General features: G+C 40.3%; 1 protein-coding gene across 1 annotated transcript in view; it reads right to left on the bottom strand.

Moving 5' to 3' along the window:
- Window positions 1–20,159, bottom strand: part of TSPAN12 (tetraspanin 12) — a 65,122-nt gene that overhangs the window by 34,540 nt on the left and 10,423 nt on the right. Inside the window, exons 2-3 of the mRNA XM_065423677.1 lie at window positions 11,929–12,011; window positions 8,365–8,500 (exon numbers count right to left, since the gene is read on the bottom strand). Of these exons, the coding sequence (XP_065279749.1) occupies window positions 8,365–8,500; window positions 11,929–12,011 (219 nt within the window). The remainder of the gene's footprint in view (window positions 1–8,364; window positions 8,501–11,928; window positions 12,012–20,159) is intronic.

The raw sequence follows: 20,159 nt of genomic DNA, 5'->3' as shown, positions 1-20,159 counted from the left end.
GAGCTCTGTGCAGAAAAGCAATCCCTACCTCTCCATACAGTTACTTTTCCAGTGCTACAGGATGCTGAGCATCCTCAGTCCCCAGCTTCAATGGGTATTGAGAGGGAGGTACTGAGCACCCTTTCAGAATTGAGTCCCACTGTATCTACTGTCCTTCATATCTTTAAACTAACCTAACCCAGATATTTCCGTTGCTGGCACCCGGATGTCTCCATCTGGTTTAGCCAACTTTCTCACATGGTTCTGGCAATGAAGTCTTTGTGGCTGCCCCCTGATGTTTTGGGCCCCACACTACAAGAAGGATGTGGAAAAATTGGAAAGAGTCCAGCAGAGGGCAACAAAAATTATTAAGGGGCTGGAGCACATCACTTATGAGGAGAGGCTGAGGGAACTGGGATGGTTTAGTCTGCAGAAGAGAAGAATGAGGGGGGATTTGATAGCTGCTTTCAACTACCTGAAAGGGGGTTCCAAAGAGGATGGATCTAGACTGTTCTCAGTGGTAGCAGATGACAGAACAAGGAGTAATGGTCTCAAGTTGCAGTGGGAGAGGTTTAGGTTGGATATTAGGAAAAACTGTTTCACTAGGAGAGTGGTGAAGTACTGGAATGGGTTACCTAGGGAGAAGGTGGAATCTCCTTCCTTAGAGGTTTTTTACGGTCAGGCTTGACAAAGCCCTGGCTGGGATGATTTAGTTGGGGATTGGTCCTGCTTTGAGCAGGGGGTTGGACTAGATGACCTCCTGAGGTCCCTTCTAACCCTGAAATTCTATGATCCAGATGCAGTTCTCTTTGGATGGTTCCATTTGCAGTTGCTGTGATTCCCAGGAGCTCCCAGATGCTCAACACTTTCTACCATTTGTGATACATGAATGTGCATGCGCATGCACACACACGCACGTTATTATGTGTTTATGAAGGCAAGGACAAAGAAATGTGCCTTGCACTTAGAGCAGAAGGTAGTGGCGTTTGTGATGGTCCTTAGATCCCGTGGTAATTCATCCCACAGGGTACGTCTACACTTACCGGAGGGTCCGCCGGCAGGCAATCGATGTTCTGGGATCGATTTATCGCGTCTGGTTTAGACGCGATAAATCGATCCCGGAAGTGCTCGCCGTCGACGCCGGTACTCCAGCTCGGCAAGAGGAGTACGCGGCATCGACGGGGGAGCCTCCCTGCCGCGTCTGGACCCGCGGTAAGTTCGGACTAAGGTACTTCGAATTCAGCTACGTTAATAACGTCGCTGAATTTGCGTACCTTAGTCCGAAGTGGGGGGTTAGTGGGGACCAGGCCACAGTCTCAGGCCAGCCCCTGAGAAAGCTCGATCTCCTGGACAGATGAGCTTTACCCTGTGGTGAGGTTGTGCAATGAGGTCACTTTAATGTTGCTGTTTAACTTGTCAAAGTCCACCCATGTGAGTTATTTGAATGAAAAACACTGGTCAGAACAGGAAATAGATTAACTCTCCACCCTATTCTAACACAAAAATATCTAAACTCTATTCACTCAAACATCGCCTCAAAAACTTCATCTTAGAGATGAGGCCTCATATGGAAAATGTTAGCCCAAAAAGAATTGTTTCAGAAAGTAACAAGTATCTAACAACAGGGGTTTAAAATGAAAACTATGTTGCAAACTTTTAAGGAAAAAATTAGTAAAAGAAAAGTCAGACTTAAAAAATCCAAAACCAGTAAAAGCTACATATATATATTCTCAAATACAAATAATTCTTATTTTAATCTGAATTTAAATTTGGGGGCAGATCTGGCTTCCCATAAACATTATACTACAACATTCAAAAACACTTAAATCCATCTTTCAAAAAGATAGGCCAACCAGCATGAGAAATGTACAATGCATTAACCACAAAAGTAATTTTATACTTTAAAACACTGGAGAATACATTTTGAGAGACATTCACAAAATTGTATGCCCCTTACTTCCCCAGCTACACATTAGGCACCATGAGTTTTAACAAACAACAAGCTGATGAAAGCCATGGTATCAGAAAATGATGAACTCCAGTCTCTGTCCTGTCTAATGCTAAACTCTACAGACCCAATGCTAAGTACCTCTGTCAGCTATTTATTTTTTCTCTTTCACTGGTTGGTTAATAATAATGAAATCCTCTGAGTTTGTAAATAACAAAATTCCTGTGCCAAATATTTGTACAAGGTAATGGAGCAGCTGTGATTTTGTTAGTACTGTACTTGGGTCACAATGGATTCCTCTATTACCACAGCAATACCTGCTGCCACAAGACAGACTCAAGTTCAATTATCAAGAGGCTGACTCTCTCACTAACCCATGCTGGCAGGAGCAAGGAGAGCTGCAAAGACCCAGGTGTTACTATAGATTTCTGTAACTAGTATTCCACAGAGAACAAGATTTCCATCCAGAGAAAGCCACATTTGTCGTTATAGTGGACTTCTTACATTGTAATAAACAGCCAAATTCAATCCTCTGTAACACCGAGGCATCCCAACTGATTTAAATGGAATTGTATGGATGTAAAAGAATCTGTTCCAAAGTAAGCAACATAAAACACTGGTTCATACTCCGGTTGTGTTTGTCAGGTCATGGCTACAATTTCTCTTAAGCTGCTAAGGGCTCAGATACTACAGTGATAAGTATGGTATAAAACCCAATATAGAATACAATTCTACTGAGAAATATAAATCCTTTGAGCTTATCTGCTATCATGGCACATTTGGCTGCATCTACACAACAACTTAGTTTAACAATGGTTAAACTCATTTGTGGTTGAACCCAGTTCTTACGCAACTTGGTCTGGCTGGTGTGGATAGGGGCAAAACAGATTATATCCTGGTTCTATCATAACTGAGTTAAAAACATGCTGTTAAACAAGTGTTTTGTCTGCATAGAGAATGTCTTAATAAATATTGTTTGGAGGATAAACATAGTTTCCCACCATGTTTGTGACAAATGCTATCAGCAAACAGATTAACCCTAATATCTATCAAAATGTTTCCAACAGCTTTTCCTTTTATTAATTTAGTAAGGCTTTTGACACAGTCCCACATGACATTCTCATAAACAAACTAGGGAAAAGTAGTGTAGATAAAATTACTATACGCTGGGTGCACAACTGGTTGCAAGCCTGAGCTCAAAGAGTAGTTATCAATGGTTTGCTGTTAAACTGGGAGGGCAAATCTAGTGGGGTCCCACAGGAGTCAATCCTGGGTCTGATACTATTCAATATTTTCATTAATGACTTGGATAATGGAGTAGAGAGTAAGCTTATAAAATTTGCAAATGACACCAAGCTGGGAGGAACTGCAAGTACTCTGGAGGACAGGATTAGAATTCAAAACAACCTTGACAAAATGGAGAATTGGTCTGAAATCAACAAGATTAAATTCAATACTGATAAATGCAAAGTATTTCAATTAGGGAAGGACAAATTGGAGAGAGTCTAGAGAAGAATAACAAAAAAGGACAGGGGACTGAACCAGATCTCCAGAGCCCTAGGCTAGCTCCCTACCCATAGGACCATCCTGCAAAACAATAGGAAATGGTGCGAGTCATTATACTGGAAAATATATTCCCTGTACTCAAGAAAAAAAAAATATAAAAGATGACCTGCATGCTTGATATTAAGGGGAAACCCATTTATACTGTTTTAACTGAAAAATAAAAAATATTTTAATTTTTATATGTAAAGATTGTGCCACTGCTATCCAAATTGATGACCTTGCATGATAAGTGTCAGATGCATTAATTAAATTTGCCTGTTAAGTTTTCCCACTTATAAATCTAGTAGCTTATATGCAGTATTCCCCTTTCTTTATTCCTCCTCCCCTTTAAAATTTTTTTTTAAAAACCCACAATTCAGGCTCCATCATTTCAGAGGGTGATTTTCCAGGCACAAAGGGCAGTTAGGTGAAAGCCATGGGGAGTTAGGCACCCAAATGCTTTTTGTGCCTTTGAAAATCTCCTTCTCAGTGTAGGTCATATGGAAGAGAAATAGAAGATTTTCATTTTTAACTTAAACACAAAAGTAATTCTTACATGAGACGCGAGTTAGTTTAGAAGACCTGTAAGGTTGAAAAATGAAAAATTAGTGAAATCTATGTGCCTTACACATACTGTAGCATCCTGATAGTCTCCTCCCATGAATTTATCAACTTGAGTATTTTTTTAAATCATATGCCTTTCAAGTGTTTTTTCATAACCAGATCCAGCAAGAGTGTAATTCAGACCTAAATCTTTAAATGCCAGCATCTTTCATTCTACATTACGCAGGAAACTAGTCTGCTCTCCTAGTGGCTACTCTAGTAAGCGATCAGTGCTTCAATTCCCATGGGCACCAATAAAAGTTGAAGTCACACTGTATCCTTCAGGATTGGGGCCCTAAATTGTTAACATTGTTTCTCATTTGCCTTTACTTCTTACGTTCGCTCCTTTACTGAAATTACAAAGGAAACAGGCTATACAACAAAGTTGTATTGCACTAAATTGTGAATGACTGGACTTACTTGCTTAGTAACAATATCTGTTTAATTTTAGAATGGCACTGATTTAAATTCATAGTATAAAAGGTTGTTATTTCATTGTGCCAAGGCTTCCATTATAGGACTAGTGCTGTTAAACTGCATCAGCTGAATGCTATATAGTAAATAACTGGCTGTTTCATCTTATGGGCAGCAATCAGACCTAACTGAAATTAATTTAGTAGTCTCATCTCACTGCCTAGTGGTAAACAGGCCATTCTACAAAAACCACACAGATACTATCACAACAGGCAATCTCTGATCTGGAGAAATCCTCAAGAGAGGTGATAGAAAGCCTGATTCCTTAAAGTATTCATCTCCACTTCAGGGCTTTGGTCATTTTTAACAGAGAGCAAAGAAATTCACATTACAGCTGCTCATAATGCACATGGTGTCTTTATTACAGACATCTTCAGTCACACAGTCTACTAATTTTCATGAATATAAATACTAAAGACAATTTAAATTAAAAAATAAAAATTACATCTACATAACAGTCAGATCAACAAGAGATACTAGAGACTGTAAGCAAATGTATATAGTATATACAGAGAGAGAGAGAGCAGAGATTGCCATATGTATTTGTAAACATATAAACTCTTAATAGAGCAAATCTACATAAACAGACTGAACTCCATTTTAACCAAATTAAAGTTTTTGCAGTTTAGATCACTGTCAAGTGATCATATGTAAGCTACAGATGATGATAAATTATGATCTTGTGGTTACAGTCTGTTGTTATTAAGCAGGATAAACATGTCAGTTCAGTTTATGTGTATAGCTCATTTTAAGCTGAAAAGTTTTCAAATATTTAACTACAAATAGAATTTGAAGAACAAATGACTGCAATTTGCTCAGAGTGGTACAAATTTACTAATGATTGCTAGATTGGCTCTTCATTAAAAAGTTTTCCTTATTCAGTTGTATTATTCTATTCATGTTTTGGGGAATCTAAGTATTAAGATTCTTAAATGTTATATTTTTTAAAACATTCAATTAAACACGGTGCATAAGAATTTCAGACTTTGGTTCCAAACATTTTTGGGTTTAGTCATTTTAACTGTTTGTGTATCTCAAAAGGAAAAATAAAAGCATAACAGAGAAGGCTGTTAATGTTTTACACCTGGTTTCTTTCCTTATCTTTCAGTGAATCTGGTTTTGCAAAAGCTTGTTCTGTTGATGCATCACTTTTCTGATTAGTTTGATGAATGGAGTATTGACTTATGGCTGCATATCTCTGCAGTACAACAGCACTCTGCTTATTTACCAATTAGTCAAAGAGTGTGGCATACTTAAGAAGATATCATTTATTTTTTGCTTATCAGTCTGGTCAGCAAGAGCCAGTTCTCAGGCTCTCAAGAGTGAAATATTGCAAGTTAAGCTGTAGGAATGTTTTGTTTTGATTTAATGTGATTTGACTGCTTAATACACATTAAATTAATTTATTTCCAGATTGTATTAAAAACTATAACCATTTCTTCTTCTCAGTTGGCATTTTAAATAAAATGCTGCACCTCCTAGGTTGCCAGTTTTTTTTTTTTTTTAATTCTGAAAAAATGAAAAGGATTTTTTTCAAATTTTCAGCCAAATATAAAATGTATTGTTAGGACATAATTAACAGGGCTTCATAGTGTATTTACCTTCATTCTTGTCTTAAAATCATAGCAATTAGTGATTTTTTCATACAATAAAAGTGTTTTATAAAAAAAAAAATCTTAAAAACTCTGGCAAAAGTAGTTTGACAATGTAATAAAAACCTAAAGGGTCTCATGATGTCAACAACTTTTCTCTTTACATAAAATAAAAATGCTTTATCCCTTTATGTTAAAAATTCACCTAATGCAATAACTAATGTTTGAGAGTTAGCTCGGCCTAGAAAAAGTTACAAAAGACTGTGTCTCCCCATGTAAATAATATAATTCACAAAATAATTGTACAGTCAGGAATTACAGAAATCTCTTTTTATCATTTTCCTGCCAGAACTAGTAAATCTGTAATGTATGTCTTGGAACCTGCTCCCATTGGCTTCGATGGTGCAAGATCAAGCCTGGAAATAGTATTTTTTTTTTAATGTATTCCTATTCTAGTACTGTAGGCTAAAATGAGCATTTCTCTTAAAATATGGAATCATGAAACAATAATCCCAATATTAAGGTTTTAAGAAATACAAGAGAGGACAAATAGTGCTTGCTACTGTTGCAACTAGCAGAACACAATAATAATTAGTGCTACAGAACTTTCAATGATAATGTCAAATAACACTCAAAGTCAGCCCTCTTAAACAAGCCTCTCTGATATGAAGCCCTCATAACTCTTTTTTGACTGTATCACATACTATAACTGTATCTTCTATTAAATAACGTGGATAACAATGATGTAGGGTGAATCACACATTCTTTCAGCTTTTCTTCCTCATTTTTCACAAAAATTGAGAAAATTAGGCTGGAATAGACATATGCATAAAATGCAGCTTTAGAAACTTCCAGGGACACCTGACATGCCCTGGAGTCACCAGCTCCATTACTATATGGCTGCTCCTGGGTAGTTCCTACATGCTAAAGGATTTTACTTCTTTGCTTATGTAACCCACACACCTCCTGGGTGTAGTGTTCTGTCCCATCTAGCGGCACCGAGACCATTTAAAGAGAGAGATAAAATGAGTCTGCTCTCAGCCAGTTAGCTTTTAGCTCATGCTTTAAGCTCCAGAGGTCCCACGTTCGATCCCGACGACGACCGGGGTACTGTCGGTGTTACACTTACTCCCGCTGGAATTACAGTGATCACCACAAGTTTTATAAATCTGTCTCATTCCAGTACAATAGTCCCCATACAAGGTTGTGGACTGCTTGGGTTCCACTTAATCCCCACATTAAAGGATTAAAGCCCAATCTTCACCACCACTGCATTCCAGCTGGAGTTGAAGACATTCAGCACCTTGCAGGGTCAGGCCCTAATCAGGCTTAAATTGTGCATACAGCCTTGCGCAAGGGAGAATTTCCCTCTCCAAGTCTGTTGCTGGCTTGAAGTTTTATAGCCTCCAAGGGAAGGAGAAAGTTGGCAACTTGAAATTGAGTTTTTAATTACCCCCGACCAACTGCAAAATTCCAGATGCAAATAATAGAATTCAAACCTCACAGTCGCAAATCAGCTAGTTAGACACATAAATGCTGTTATTTGTGCCTACAACTGATTGTGGGTATAGAAGTAGAAGCCAGGTTAATTAAAAAGTTAGTTACTAAAAGTCAGGCCTATAATAAAAGGGTTTGTTTCAGATCACACAGACTCATTCTCCTGCACTGATTAGTACTAGAATTGTTCTGAATGATTCCTCCACTACTGACATCAACTACGTTTTTGCAATTCACATTGCTTGCCTTTCAATAATAACTTAGTGTACCCTGGGGGCTTGTCTTCACTACGGGGGTAAATCGACCTAAGTTACGCTACTCCAGCTACGTACCTTAGATCGATTTACCCCAATGTCTTCACTGCGCTGCGTCAACAGGAGACATTCTCCGATTGACTTACCTTATTCTTCTTGGAGAGCTGGAGTACTGGAGTCGACTGGAGAGCGCTCTGCCGTCGATTTAGCAAGTCTTCACTAGACCCGCTAAATTGACACCCGCTGCACCGATTGCAGCAGCATCGATCTCCCCGGTAGTGAAAAAAAGCCCTGGTATGATGAATTTTTTCCTACAGTGCGTTTTGCAATTATAATACAACACTGACATAACTAAACAAGATAAAAAAAATAATCACAAGATAGGATGTTCATATGGGGCAGGGATTGCAAACATTTTTCTTCCTTGCTTAAATGAAATAGAAGTTAATTGTTTTTGAAGGTGAAAACATACCCATACAAGAAGCAAGAGGCTTCTTTTCACTGTTCCACAGTACCCCAACATCCCCACAATGATAAGGAAACAGCAGACTGCAATCATGACTGGATGGACCACAGGAAAATAAGTCAAAATGACAGCCTCCTCCACTCTGAAAACAAATACAACCCAGAATTAAAATAATAAAGTACTACCCCAAAATCAAAGCACCTAAACGTAAAATAATAATATTACAGTCTAAAAAGCAAATAGCATTAACTATTTGCTACATAATTTAAAATGTGTTAGCAGTCTGGGATCATGGAAATGATTTAAATGGTGTTTTTAAAGTCCTATGTTTCTTCCAAGTTATGGAAGATTGGATACTTAGATTGCTGCTCTTTGGAGCAGAGATTTTTTGTTCTGTGTTTGTACAGCACCTAGCTCTTGGGTCCTGATTCCTGACTGGGGCTTCCAGGTGCTACAGTAATAAAATATATTATTAATACTTTGTGTTATTATTATTATTAATAATAATAATAATTCTGAATTCACTAAGACTGAGTGAAGCAGTCAAAATATACTCTAGTTTAATATACTTGCAGGGTAGGTAGCCCAAACCAGCAATAAAGAGATGCAGAGAGATCAAAAAAGGGACTAGGTAAGGGGGGAATTACTTAACAGGTCTTTTCCCATCTGTCACAAGGTGACTGGCCCCTTTAAGAGGGAGCGGGGTCCAGTGCATCTGTGGCTGATTGCCTGCTGCCCAATTTGGCTTAAGGGAAGGCACATGGGCCTTATAAAGAGGAAACAGGAAGAGGAAGGTTGGGGATAGAATGAAGCTGCAGAGAAATGCTGCTCAAAATGCTCAGGAAGGAAGCAGCTGAGGAAGTTGCTGGAGGAATGGCCCAAAAGTTCAGCCAACTGTCCAGGAACCAAACCAGATGCAGGGGCCTCAAATGATTCTGCAGAAAATCCCAGTGAGATGCTCTGAGTGACAGCAGAATTCCCTGACTGGGGTTGTCAAAGAAAGGGTGGAATTTGTTGCCAAGGATCTGAAAGTTTAGGAAAATGCTGTTAACCAGATCCCTGATACAAGCACCAATTACCTCTACAAACTATAGAACCAGATGAAGGCTCTCTGGCAGAAACTGGATGACAGGATGAAGGTTCGTGAGGCTCAGATCAAGGAAATAAGACAGAGGTGTTCCCAAGCTATGGATAGGTTGGCTAATCAATGGAGTGAACCAAGCAACTAGAGGCAGTCCTTTAAAAAGTGAGAAAGCTTTTACAAGCTAAAGGCATCAATGCTTTGGATTTGAGATCCCTGCTTCAAGAAGCAGCACACCAAGAGCCAGTCCAAAACACTGTGCTTGGGTATAATGGGCCTGTGGTACAAACACAGAAGAAAGTGCCAGATAGAAGCTATAGTTGGAGAAGGCTACAATAGACACCAAGGAGAAGTCTAAGAGTCTCACTAAACTCAAGAACGGGCACAAAGCCATGGTCATAACTCTGGTAGAGTGCCTGCTTCATGGAAAAAAGCAGATGCCAGAGTTGGAGATAACTTGTGGTAAGCTTGAGGGGAACTCCACCAAGCTGCATAACCGGAGTGCTGAGTTGCAGCCTCTGATCACAGAACTCAAGAGACAACTGGCTGAGAAAGAAGAGGAACTAAAAGGAGCCTTGACTAAAGTGGCAGAAGGAACAGCCCAGAAGAACATAGGCCAGCAGGAAATCCACAAGCTGGAATCTCAGGTCACTGAACTTCAGGGAGACCTTGAGTCAGAACAAGTAGCCAGAAATAAAACAGAACTCCCTCAGGTCCTGCTTCTGGGTGAGCTGGAGGCACTGAAAACAGAGCCAAAAGATACAACAAACTCCACAACTGCACATCGGGAACTCAGGTCAAAGCAGGAACCAGAACCGACTTTTCTGAAGATGACCCTAGATCAGTGGTTCTCAAAGCCAGTCCGCCGTTTGTACAGGGAAAGCCCCTGGCAAGCAGGGCCGGTTTGTTTACTTGCCGCATCCGCATCCACTGGCCGTGGTTCGCCGCTCCAGGCCAATGGGGGCTGCGGGAAGGGCGGCCAGCACATCCCTCGGCCCACGCCCCTTCCCGCAGCCCCCATTGGCCTGGAGCGGCGAACTACGGCCAGTGGGAGCCGCAATCGGCCGAACCTGCAGAAGCGGCAGGTAAACAAACCAGCCCAGCCCGCCAGGGGCTTTCCCTGAACAAGTGGCGGACCGGCTTTGAGAACCACTGCCCTAGATGATGAGGTGAAGACCCAGGAGGCACAAATCCAGAAGCTGAGTTAGAAACATTCACAAGCTGTGAAGGAGCTCATAGAGCATCTGAAACAAACTGAGCAGGTGAAAATGAACCATGAGGAGGCAAAGTAGGTTCTGGAGAGCAAGCACGTGGAACTGTCCAAAGAGGTGAAGATGCTTCTGCAGGACAAAGGGGAATCAGAGCACAAGCAGAGGAAAGTAGAAGTACAGCTCCAAAAGCTGCAGGTAAAATTTATGGGAGATGAAAGAGAGCGAACAGAGCTGGATTAGAAAGTCAGCAAACTGTAGGAGGAAATGCACCAGAAGATGAGTGTCAGCACTAAGCTGAGATAGATAGAAGATGAGAGGAATGGCCTCAAAGGACAGGGAAAAGAAGGAGGATTCAGCCAGGAGGTCCATCTGTTGACTGAAGGTCCAAGTTGCCCCGCTCTGGAAATGAAAGAGCAAATCCTTGAGGAAGAGGAGATGGGGAAAGGAAACCAGTGACTTGACTGGGGAAAACATAAAACATTAACGTATAATACGTATAAAGTGTATTGGGCATAGCGCTAGACAACCTTTGGTTATATTGTTTGTGAGCAGAAAAACTAAGGGTATCAACAAAGATTTTCCAGACTTTATGATATCTGCAGAAAAAGTAGTGCCTGCTTGTTTGGACAATTTGACCAAAAGATGAACACTTTGGGCATAGGAAGGCTTGGGAGAGAGAGGGGGACTGGCCCCTTAAAGAGGGAGCAGGGTCCAGTGCACATGTGACTGGTTACCTGCTGCCCCGTTGGGCATTAAGGGAAGTCATGTTGGCTTTATAAAGAGGGAAACAGAAAGAGGAAGCTGGGGAGCAGAGTGAAGCTGCAGATCCTAGGAAGGGCTGATAACTGAGCCCAGTGTATGGCTTAGAGCCAGTCAGACCTAAGGAAGGAGGGGGCTGTGCCCAGTGGGAGATGAGGGGAAAGAGATCAAAAGAGACTTTGCTTTGGGTTTCATTTCATGTTAATAAACTCGCTTCTTGGGGTGTGGTTTGTTATTAGACATAAGCCGCTGTGGATCATGCCTGAGAACCTATGAAGGGGAAATGGAGACAGGATGCCAGAGAATTTGGCCAGAAGGGGGCACTACAGGCAGATGTGCCCTTTGACACCATCTCTGATTCCAGTGATTCAAAAAATATCACATTGTATGCTACAATGTGTATTAACTGAGGGGTTCCTTTCCCATAGAAAATTTAATTAGGAAACCCTGCTATATTTGATAAACTGTAGCACCATCATTCAGGTACATGTATAATTAGGTTTAAGAAAAAAAGTTTACCTTGTTTCTGCAGTTAAAGTGAGGACATTATTCAGGTAATCCCTCATCCAAGCAGAAACACCCAACACACTGATGGACATCAACTAAAAGAAAAAATGGTGTTATTTATCAAGCATTTAAAAATTCATGCAGGATCAATTGTCAAAAATATCTACTGTATCATTTATTCAAACAATATTTTCCCCATGCTGTGCTTACACGTGTTTGGAGCTGGTTATCTAAGTATTTAGAGAGGCAGTTTCAATTATCATCTCCCTTCCAGTTTGTATAACTGATACCTAGGAAGGCCTGCTCTTTGCTCTTCTGTAAAAAGGTGTAATGCTAACATTGGCTGACACACACACACAAACCCCATTTCTCCCCAGTAGTAGACCCTAAGGAGGGCAGAAGCCATGGAGGGGAGTTACTACTGTTTCTAGCATCAATAACTCTTTCAAAGATTTCCCATCAAAACTCCAGTGGTTATCATGAAACATATGAAGCCAGCAACTTGTGAGGCATGATCCCAGAGGGGACACAAGTATTAATCAAATCAACTTATTAAGATTATTTTATTAGAGAAGGACAGTGATCACTTTGCAGTTAAACTCATAAGACTTGGTTTCAATTTCTCACTCTGACACAAACTCACTGTGTGGCCTTGGACAAGTCACTTAATCTCCTTGCCTGTTTCCCCATCTGTCACATGGGGATAACAATCCTTTGTTTAGATTGTGAGCTTTATAGCTCTTTGCTGCTTACTCTGTATCAACAGCACCAACCACAACAGATCTCAGATGCAGCCATTAACCCAATACTGTAATGCAAATAATTAATTCTGAATAGCTCTCCAATCACCACTGATCCCCTGCAAGCCCCCATGGCAACTTTGTGCAGTTGGGGTGCCACACATTAAGAGGGGGACTGTCAAGGGAAGAGCCATGGAGCAGTAATTGCCCCATAGCATGCTCTGCTCCTAGCCAGTGGGTTTCTGCTAGGAAATCTCTAAAGTATGCATGCTAGCCAGTGGGCTGCCATGGCCCTCCACCCCGCCTTTCCCTACACGTGGGTTCAGGAAGGGAGTGCCAGACCCAGCAATGCTTCTACTGAGTGGTGTATCTATGATGCTCTCACTAGTAATAGTGTCTCCTTTTGAGGAGTCCCAGATTTTCCCTTATCTAGTTCAGTGCTGGCATCATGTGTGCCCTGACAGTGAACAAAAATACTTATGAGGAACTAGTCAACTGGTACAAAACTAATGCATTTTAATGGTTTCTCTGTGTATTTATTACATTCTTGGGATTCTTTGCCTGCAGCACACGTATAGCCGGCTATTTCTGCCTTTAAAATTTCATGTGAAGTCCCAGTGGTTACTTCATCCCTTCTTTTCAAAATCACTGCACCTAATAGAAAATGCAGTCCTGGTTCTAAGCAACATCAGCAGGAACCTCAGGTGTTCTGTATGCAGTGTGCATATTCCTAAAAGTCAGTGCATGTTAAAATTCTACTACATGTCACTGCACATTTTCTTAAAGCTCGGTGGCAGATCTATTTTGGTTGGGGAAATGGAGAGTAGAGAGCATTTTCTTCTACTGTTTAAACCTGCCATTCAGGAAGCTATTAAAGTAAAAAGAAGAAAAGAATTGGGATCATTTCTAAGCCAAACTCCAGGAAATCCTGCCTGGGAAAAAGAGACAAGTGACATAAAATGTTGAACAAGCAACAGACCTCTTGTTTCTAGCATTTGACTAAAAGTATTTACAAAAGCCACAAGACTATTGTACGCTTGTACAAAAAAATAAAATAAAAGGGTCCCTGGCATTTCTGACATTATGAATGAACCATTTTCCTATGACATGATCAACAGGCAAATGAAAATAGTTTTAAACCCCTTTTGATAAATTTGATAAAGTGTTTGTAAATATTACTATCTGGTTTAAAGTATAGTAGAACTGAGAGTGGGATGCATTTGGCTCATTCTGTATTATTGGAAAGGCCTACAAAAGTGCTCAATAGAAGTGGAGAAAACCATCAAATCCTTACTCCTCAACAACTTCCAGATGAAGTTAAACAGGTACAGCAGAGGAAACAGCAACAGAAAGGAATTCCCATTTGCTAAACAATGCAGTGCTTTCTTCAGCACTAGACTAAGGGAAGTGTTTGGTTTTATACCATGTGGACATTTGTTTACTATGCATTGGAAGAAAACTACCAATTCCTTTTACTTACAACTGATAACCTATACCAACAACTTTATCACTGCTAATACTAACCAGACTCATAAGAACAACCTACATATGAAAGGTTTCAGATCTCATTCATAATCCCATGAGCCATCCAGTTCCCCTTTGCTGCTCTCCTTTAATGTGTATCTTTAATGGCAAAGCTGACATACCTTTTGCATGACATACACTAAATATAAGAAATTCCTCTTCTTAAATTTGCATCAGACAGTGGATATTACACACAGAGGAAATGCCTTTTTTTTTTTGGCAGGCCCACTCTAAATTGCCGTGTCAGAGTGACATTATATTAAGAATTGGGCAGATCCTCTTCTCTCATTCCTGTAATGATGAAATACTGACACAGACACATTCCCCATATAAAGAACAGATATCATGGAAGGAATTTTTCTAGCTTCAGTTTCATACTCCAAAGTCCAATACCAAATATACTGATGGAAAACTTTGATCATAATTCTGTGATAAAAATCTAGAATTATGACAATGACGGTCCTTGAATCAGCATGTTCACCTATACAGAATAAAATATTCCTTGTATATTTCATTTCCAAACAAACAAACTCAATTTACATATCTCCAGATTTTTTGCAGAAAGGAATTGCAAGAGGGCACAGACAATGTCAAGCCTAGAACTGTACTAATTTCTTCTCCCTCTCTAGCCACCCACAAAGAATATTTTTTGATAGGTCTCAAAGATTCACTAAAAAGACCATTGCCCTTAAAAAACACAAAACACTTTAATATCAATAATTATGGATGGCAAAGCTATGAGTACACAATACTTTGCATAGTGACTCCCATTCGGAAACAAAACCCTGTCTATTTCCCTACAAAAAAGTGAAGGGGAGGGAGGGAAACAGGGGATTATAAATGGAAGCCATCTGGCAGCTAGATTATGTATATAAATATAATGTGAACTTTTGGCTTTTTGACTCTAGGAAAAAAAACCATCAACCCACACAGCATCTGTGCTTATAATGTAATTTGTTCTCCTCAGCACCTCCTCCTCCTCCTGAATTCTGAAGATTTCCAGATCAACTATCTTTGTCTGTATCTATGGACTTGAATATGGTGCACTCTAGAGGAGGTATCTGAGCCTCTAGCTATTATCTTTGGAAAATCATGGGAGACGGGAGAGATTCCAGAAGACTGGAAAAGGGCAAATAAAGTGCCCATCTATAAAAAGGGAAATAAAAACAACCCAGGAAACTACAGACCAGTTAGTTTAACTTCTGTGCCAGGGAAGATAATGGAGCAAGTAATTAAGGAAATCATCTGCAAACACTTGGAAGGTGGTAAGGTGATAGGGAACAGCCAGCATGGATTTGTAAAGAACAAATCATGTCAAACCAATCTGATAGCTTTCTTCGATAGGATAACGAGTCTTGTGGATAAGGGTGAAGCTGTGGATGTGGTATACCTAGACTTTACTAAGGCATTTGATACGGTCTCGCATGATATTCTTATCGATAAACTAGGCAAATACAATTTAGATGGGGCTACTATAAGGTGGGTGCATAACTGGCTGGATAACCGTTCTCAGAGAGTTGTTATTAATGGTTCCCAATCCTGTTGGAAAGGCATAACGAGTGGGGTACCGCAGGGGTCTGTTTTGGGACCGGCTCTGTTCAATATCTTCATCAACGACTTAGATATTGGCATAGAAAGTACGCTTATTAAGTTTGCGGATGATACCAAACTGGGAGGGATTGCAACTACTTTGGAGGACAGGGTCATAATTCAAAATGATCTGGACAAATTGGAGAAATGGTCTGAGTTAAACAGGATGAAGTTTAACAAAGACAAATGCAAAGTGCTCCACATACAGAATGGGAAGAGACTGTCTAGGAAGGAGTACGGCAGAAAGGGATCTAGAGGTTATAGTTGACCACAAGCTAAATATGAGTCAACAGTGTGATGCTGTTGCAAAAAAAGCAAACATGATTCTGGGATGTATTAACAGGTGTGTTGTGAGCAAGACACGAGAAGTCATTCTTCCGCTCTACTCTGCTCTGGTTAGGCCTCAGCTGGAGTATTGTGTCCAGTTCTGGGCACCGCATTTCAAAAAAGATGTGGAGAAATTGGAAAGGGTCCAGAGAAGAGCAACAAGAATGATTAAAGGTCTTGAGAACATGACCTATGAAGGAAGGCTGAAAGAATTGGGTTTGTTTAGTTTGGAAAAGAGAAGACTGAGAGGGGACATGATAGCAGTTTTCAGGTATTTAAAAGGGTGTCATAAGGAGGAGGGAGAAAACTTGTTCACCTTAGCCTCTAAGGATAGAACAAGAAGCAATGGGTTTAAACTGCAGCAAGGGAGGTCTAGGTTGGACATTAGGAAAAAGTTCCTAACTGTCAGGGTGGTTAAACACTGGAATAAATTGCCTAGGGAGGTTGTGGAATCTCCATCTCTGGAGATATTTAAGAGTAGGTTAGATAAATGTCTATCAGGGATGGTCTAGACAGTATTTGGTCCTGCCATGTGGGCAGGGGACTGGACTCGATGACCTCTCGAGGTCCCTTCCAGTCCTAGAATCTATGAATCTATACGGCAAGGCTCAGCCACCCATGCTGCCTCACCTGCACTGCTACTTATACTCATGCTAGCTCAACGAGAGCTAGCGCAAGTACGCGTACACAGGCAGGGTAATCACACCTCTAATTTGCAGTGTAGGCATAGTCAGAGAGAGAGAGAGACACTCCATAACATTCTAACTTGGAAGTAGGAGGCTGTTGTTCAGCATAGGCCTGATCCTGCAAAGTTCCCAACTTAAGTCAGTGGAACTGAGAGCACTTAGCACCAAACCCTGGGCCAGATCCTGAGTTGGTATAACCTGGCATCAGTGGCGTTACACCAATTGAAACCAGCTGAAGAGCTGGCCTCACGTGTTCGCAATCTCCTCAGGAAGGAGCCACAGCAGCCACCAAAAAAAAAAAAATCTTGGGGTGCAAATGAGCCTTATGGGGCAAGCAATGGCAGTCATATCCCAATAGCCTGCTGCAATCCAATTTCCAAGGAGAAGTCGTAAGAGGCAACCTGATGGGTTTTGTTTTGTTTCTGGAGGGAGGCCAAAAGGAACTAAAATTGGCAGATCCTATTTCAGCCAATTGTTTACATTACTAATTTAGCATTGAAATATCAACCAGCAAGGAAGCTATACCAGATAGAATTTGACTATCAAAGGGCACAGTATAATGGGGGGGGGGGGAAAGCATCAAAAATAATTTCCACCACATTAGTAATAATATCAGTGCATCAATAAGTTTTTATTGACCATTACTCTGTGGACCCCACTCTGTGTCATAAGCATAACAGTAAGCTTTTTAATATCTATTTGTTACAAATGACTGTAGAATTCACAATACATTATATATTCATCAACATGAAACTGAGTTTATAAAATTGACTATCATATTAAATTTATTTTCATCTTGATTAAATAAAGATAATAAATAATGTTTTCAAATATGATCATCAAAATAAATGTTTATCACATATTGACATTTAACTTTCAAACTAGTTTTATTCATTTTGAAGTTTGACTGTATCCCATTCAAACAACTAAGAAACTGGATGTACAAGAACATATTCAGAGAGCTAGGAATGGCCATGTACAAGTTACATCTTAAATTATTGTTAAGAGGCTTTATATAAATTGGATATTACATGGCTTAAAAGAAAATATCAAAAGGTATTTTTATTCATTAAGCATGCCTGCAGAACTTCGCTCATGGCTCTGCTTCTTATGATGTCTGAAAGGTCATGGCTAATTTGGAAAAATAAATTTGATATTTTCTGTTAAGTTATGTACATACGTTTATATAAAGAGAGGGGGAAGAGCACTGACCCTTGTAACTAAGGTTGCATACGTTTCCATTCTTAGCAACTTTTTTGGTCACAACCTAAAAATTACTTGTTGGGCTGAAATTTGCCATCTGCTTGAAGGAGATTTTCTTATTAATTATTATTTTATTTTGAAAATTTGAGCAAAAACATTTAATCCACTTGGAAGTATGTGGAGAAGGCAGGAAACAATTTTCTACATTATTAAAAAAACAATATTTAAAAAAAAAAAAAAAAAAAAAAAACCTCTTGCATCAAAACAAATGGATGAGGGTAAAAATTTTAGTGCCCTTACTCATGCTGCGTAGCATTTTACTCCACACAAAAAAAATTACTGTAACTTCAATGGGTTTACTTGCACAGTAAGATACCATTCAGCCTGAGTAAAGGTATCAGAATCTGGGCCTTAATTTTAGTATACAAATAACCCTCACTAAGAAATCCTTGAGTGGTCCAATGAAAATTGGCTTGGGTTTGACTAAGCTGCAACCTGGTGAAAAATCGCTTAGTGCACACACAGAACATTCTGGCATAGGCTTTCACCACTAAACTCACAGCTCAGACGCACAGCATAGCTGTAGCTAATTTAGCTATTTACGGTTTCTTATTTTCCTGAAATACTCAGGGACCAATTTGCCCCCTACATTCCAACACTATTGTCCTTTAGCATAAGAAAATGTAGAGAGAGGACTGAGTCCTCAGTTTTGTACCCATCTCCTCCATGACTACTCTCAACACCTCTACCTCTTATTAAATAAAGCCTCATACTGCTCCTCTAGGAAGCAAGAAAATATTATTTCCATTATACAACAGACGTAACGGAGATCCAGAGAGGTTAAGTGACTTGCTCGAGGTCACATAGGAACTTTGTAGAAAGCACAGATTTCTGATGTGAAAGACTCATGTCTTATGCCCTAGACAACGCCACTTATCAGAAAAATTGCTTCCAATTGACAATGTATTTTGTTATGCTGTCTAAACTACTAATGTGTGCCCAGAGACCTTTGTCTAGTGCCATTAGAACTACAGATAATGGGCAAAATATTATTAGGCCGATTTTATAGATAAAAAGGAAATAGTGAATAACTTTCTGGGCAGCAGTGGGGGTAAGGCCTTACCTGTGAGCCAACAGACTTAGACATGACAATTTGCTGTGACCTTCATAACATCAGTTAACCTCCCTGTTTCTCACCTGTAAAATGGGGTTATCAATAGGTGCATATACTACTTGTGAGGGATAAGAAGAAATGCTGTGCAATTCTTTTAAATAATAATAATAAATATTTACACAGAGATACATTATTGGAGCCAGGGCCGGCTCCTGGGTTTTTGCCGCCCCAAGCAGCAAAAAGAAAAAAAAGAAAAAAAAAGCTGCGATCGCGATCTGCGGCATTTCGGCGGCAGCTCTACCGCCGCCGCTTCAGTCTTTGGCGGCAATTCGGCGGCTGGTCCTTCGCTCCAAGAGGGAGTGAGGGACGCGCCGCCGAATTGCCGCCGAAGAGCCAGACGTGCCACCCCTCTCCATTGGCCGCCCCAAGCACCTGCTTGCTGGGCTGGTGCCTGGAGCCGGCCCTGATTGGAGCTTGGAGGAGTAGAAAGCTACATAGGAGAAATACAGGTATTCTTCTTTATAGCCTATGTCTGCTGCCTTCCACAGAGCCTTGAGTCAATGGGAAATTCTCAGGCTATAGCAACAGAGAAGGGATTGGGGAGTATTGGCAAAAACATTTTCTGTAAAGAGAGATGTCAATTTAAAAAGAAAATGAGAGAAAGTACCCACAAGAGCAATGGACCATTCAAGCTGTTGGACATCATGGCTTAGCGTTCTAAACATCTAGTTTGAAATATTTACTCTCCCTGGAGCCATCACTCCAAATATAGACAGAGCTGGCTCACACCTTCATCCTCAAGGTGGATGCACTGAATTTAATGCAGTTAACTGTGTGGATTTTCCAAATCAGGCCTTAAAAGCTATACTTCCCTTGGCTGTCCATGGCCAGTAAGAAGCCTAGTGCCTTTGCTAACGGGAACTTCTCCCCAGTGTCACTGTCAAAATTCCCTCTCCCCACCAACACCATTTTGCAGAGGCTGAGATATTGGTCAATTGCTGTAATTCCATGGTGCTAGACATATATAACGCATAAAGAGATTTGGGATGAGGTGATACA

The sequence above is a fragment of the Emys orbicularis genome, chromosome 1, assembly GCF_028017835.1.
Source record: "Emys orbicularis isolate rEmyOrb1 chromosome 1, rEmyOrb1.hap1, whole genome shotgun sequence".
Lineage (NCBI taxonomy): Eukaryota > Metazoa > Chordata > Testudines > Emydidae > Emys > Emys orbicularis.
Note: the sequence above shows the minus strand (reverse complement) of the source record. Positions and strands in the feature narration are given on the sequence as shown.